Source organism: Pinus tabuliformis, chromosome 9 (genome assembly GCF_031772625.1).
Source record: "Pinus tabuliformis cultivar Carrire ecotype Pingquan chromosome 9, CPIR1, whole genome shotgun sequence".
Classification (NCBI taxonomy): Eukaryota; Viridiplantae; Streptophyta; class Pinopsida; order Pinales; family Pinaceae; genus Pinus; species Pinus tabuliformis.
Window position 1 is genome coordinate 1,763,796,491 of NC_142307.1, and position 4,101 is coordinate 1,763,800,591.

Here is a 4,101-nt window from a genome sequence, read left to right on the forward strand (position 1 = left end):
TGGTGTACACAATCAATAAATATGATTAGATTGTTTATATTTTGAAAGATCCATTGGCAATAGATTTTCAAAACCCTATGCAATTTGAGTTGTTGCCCTGAAACACATATCAACATTTCCATTAATTTCACCATACCTGCTCTATGTGGCCTTGAGGAAAGTGAAAAGCTCTCTCCCCAATACGAGGCAAAGTAACAAGTGGACCAGCACATGCATGCCATATCTCTTCATAAAGAAGAGATTCACTGACATCTGCAACAAAAAAGCACATGTATTAAACCTTATGCATGCCATATCTCTTCATAAACAAGAGATTCACTGACATCTGCAACAAAAAAACACATGTATTAAACCTTAACTACCTTCAGCACTCTTAAATACAAGGGGTATGTAAGTGGATCAGACAAAAGGCCTTCGCTAGAGTAGATTAGTAGGGGAGTTTCACAGTAAAAACATAAAAAGAAAGAAGCCAAAAAAAAAAACAAACAAACAGGCTCTTCAATTTTTAATGGTACAGAAAGATGGAAATGTCGTGAGTGGATTTCATATTCCCGGTAATAAACCCAAAAACAGGGCAGAAAATTTTAGTGGAATTGTCTGCTCAATTTCTAGGTCTAAATCAATGGTAAAAACCCATGAACAAAGCACTCAAAAAATAGTATAGTTCATATTTCTTGTGATTCCATACTCAAATCCCATAAAGGAGGCAGTAAAATATTTGGATTATTACAAAAATTCAAAATCCTCCAATCCATCATGTCTATAAAATTGGGTTTATTGAGTATGATCATGAATAGATGATGGTAACTCGCCTGGCAAGGAAGTGAAACAGTTGTCTAAATGCAAATGGGATAATATATCATTCAAGAAGTCTTAATGCCAATAGGTTGTTATGAACTTCTCACACCATGAAACGTAGTTAGAGATGGCCCAGATGGGTAATTGGTAAATGATGGTAACTCGCAGCCAAGGAAGTAAAAATTGTCAACTAAATCAAGATGGGATGGAAAATCATTCAAATAGGCCTAATGCCCATGGGTTATGAACTTCTTACACCGGGAAATTCATAGTTATGATAGTCAGTCAATGGATTTTGAGTAAAATCCACACATAGGGTAGAAGAAAAATGAAAACGTCTTTAACATGCACAAGATTTTGCATTTCTCAAGGTAAACCTATGAGAAAAAATGAGGAGATGGGTTCTGGATTTCTTGTACCAAGAATCCATATATCCAACTGCAAGATGTTGGTTGAATTTATAGGGCCAGAACACCTCGTATACTAATAAAACTTCTTATCCAAATGAAACTACAACAAAGGTGAGAACATAGTTACCAGTCCCAATCCCTCCCGAAAATGCATTCTGTGTTGAATTTGTACTTTGGGAAGGCATAAGAGGCTGAGGAGCTCCTGCAACCTCATTGGGTAAAGTCAAATAGTTACCTGCAGAACTATTATTAGTCAACCTGCCAGAGAAATTTCTTAAGCTATTTGCATAAGCCATGATATCTCGTGGGAAGGAAATCAAGTGAAATTACATGGGCCAAGGCTACTTGGCTCCTACTGAATATTGCCGTATGGAAAAAATAAAACTAGTAGCAGTATACAGTATAGATGCATACGCCAAATGACAGTCAAATTTTAAATCAATATTTTTAATAATTGTATCAATTTATTACAATCTCTTCCTACAAATTACAGATAGCCATTAAGCCAAGAACAGTACATGAGCTTGGGAATCGAACTCACCCCAGGAACTTTAGTGGTGGCTGAGTTAAATGGGTAAGATTTCCAGACTTTGTTGTTTTTATTTTGATCACAAATTATATACTGTTACCTATGTTGAGATATAATAATAACAAGAAATCTGGAGTCCTAAATGCCTAAATTCACCCATTTTACTAAGTATTTTGTCAACAAAACAACAAGATATTTTTGCCAGATTAGTAGAGTAGATCAGGTCAAAAGGCTATTTATAAACTACATTTTAATATCAGCAACATAACCCTCCTTTAGATCTAAGACTCCAAAAGGAAAATCCCATCACAAACGAGCAAAACCGTGATGAAAGATGTGTTCTTACATCGAGGTGTCAAATTCTCTCCAAGTTCGAACATGTAGTTGCCATTCTTTTCGTTGTTTCCATGGTGGTGAGCCAATGCGAGAGCCCTCTTCCTTGGGCTTTATACTGGAAGACATAGACTGACTATTGTCTGAACCAGAGGTGGAGCTCTCTGTCATACTTCTAATACCAAAATCTTTCCCAGTAAATATCAGTGTTGGCTGGACCTACACACAAACCGGTTTCTCCATTTCCCAGAAGGATACAAAACCCTTTAAAAATATTTCATGAAAGCTTGAATGCCAGGGTAGTGGAAACCTAGTGCTCTAAATGCTAACAAGTGGATCTAGAAAAAAACTGGTTACAGATCAAGATATTCGAAAATAGAAAACTAACCTGAAACTGTGATGGAAGGACGTCCCATGATGACGTTAATTTGCAGCACTTCCTGGGGTTTGTATGCCCTTCCATTCTTTGCTTCAGGTATGGCAGCATCAAACCGCTCACGTGAACCCTCAGGAGAAAACAAAGAATAGTTACAGACCTAGAACAAATACCCAATGCAGTGAATTAGAAGGTCCTGAAATTCTAGTGATGTTGGCTCAATATCGGGGCAAACGCTGCATAAATTGAGAGATTGAATGCGCCATACCGAATTGGGCATTAGATCACAGATCTCTGGTGCATCATAATTACAGACCATAGGTGACAACAGCCCTCCGGCGATGTAGCTGGCATGCCGCCGCGGGAGGACATCACTAAAAAAGAAAATGCCAAGGAAATCGAAACTCCAGCGAAGCCATCACTACTGTCTGCAAAGGGAGTTCAACCAGCGCTGATTAAAATTCCAACTATAATGATCTGATCCAATGACACAATCTCTTTTAATCGTCTAACACATCAGATCAATGGTCGAAAATAGGACACGGTGGCATATAAGGGAGTTCTTCCCAGAGGGAGTTCATCCTCAATCAATTCATCTAATTCCATGTACATTGTCAATTACCTCTTGGTCCAATAAGGTAGGTCATCTCCTTCTCCTCGTAGTAATTTCAAAGTCTGCAATAATAAGTTACAGACAAACAATGAGGAAGAATAAGTTCACGTTCTTACATTAACATTTATCCATTGTTTGAAATTTCACAAAGTCAGTTTAATGCAAAGGTAAGCCACTTTATTTGGGGAAACCAAAGCTTTCAATTCAAATTGCAATCCAGATTTCAGCTAGGATAGTGATTCTCAGGAAAGCTATATACTCTCTTGATATTGGAGCGAAAGCAGATATGCTGGCTCTTCTTGCCTATTCAGGGAGGGGTAATTTGCATACTGAAGCTTTGGTTTGAGATATGATGTAATCTCTTTTGCTAATATTCAAAGAATATTATATTTCATTAATGGAAAAATATATTATTGGCAATTGAGGCTTTGAATATTTTGCCATAATCCACCATCAGCATTTAGGGCTAACCTGTTTAAGGGTGATGATTTTACAAATTGAACTACTAAACAAATGTTTAGATTACAACCCTAAAAACTAGGTCTAAGCACCCTTTACTCTATGTCAGAAGGATATCAACTCGATATTTCATGTGCCATTCTTCGTTATGGGAAAAAACAATTCTAGCACTAACTCCTCACAGGAAAGGAAATGTCTTCAAGCAACTAAATTTGACATAAGATCAGAAACTGAAACATATATATGCAACTAATGAGAATAAGAGTAATTACTCTGTTCATTCGAGGTCGAAACTAAGCTGCCTGTCTCAGACAACATGCTACACCAATGACGATTCTCTTCTTCTTCCTCATGTCATAAGCATCTTCCAAAAGTGGATCTGCAAGTTCTTTTACAGAGCCAGCTGCCAGTAATGGCCTTGCCTAAATTTTGAAATTTACAAGAGATTAAGATTTTGAACCAAGACAAAGAAACCAAAAGAATCCAAAATTATCAAATACAAAACAAGCAGCCTTGCCTAAATTTTGAAATTTACAAGAGATTAAGATTCTGAACCAAGACAAAGAAACCAAAAGAATCCAAA

General features: G+C 37.0%; 1 protein-coding gene across 1 annotated transcript; it reads right to left on the minus strand.

The window, feature by feature from the left end:
• On the minus strand, window positions 1-2,822 carry LOC149155838 (auxin response factor 2A-like). The gene is made up of 3 exons (XM_089445254.1): window positions 2,715-2,822; window positions 2,459-2,606; window positions 1-252 (listed from the first exon to the last, which is right to left on the minus strand). The coding sequence occupies exons 1-3, from the start codon at window positions 2,763-2,765 to the stop codon at window positions 128-130; spliced, it is 324 nt and encodes a 107-aa protein (XP_089301380.1). The 5' UTR covers window positions 2,766-2,822; the 3' UTR covers window positions 1-127.
• Window positions 2,823-4,101: the final 1,279 nt, after the last annotated feature.

What these genes read in the sequence shown, in the direction of transcription:
- LOC149155838 (XM_089445254.1), bottom strand. Translation starts at nt 2,765, where the DNA reads ATGGTCTGTAATTATGATGCACCAGAGATCTGTGATCTAATGCCCAAT. An exon ending in GTGATCTAATGCCCAATTCG is followed by an intron (nt 2,607 to 2,714) that starts GTATGGCGCATT and finishes TATTTGTTCTAG; the next exon opens with GTCTGTAACTATTCTTTGTT. An exon ending in TCCTTCCATCACAGTTTCAG is followed by an intron (nt 253 to 2,458) that starts GTTAGTTTTCTA and finishes TTTTTGTTGCAG; the next exon opens with ATGTCAGTGAATCTCTTCTT.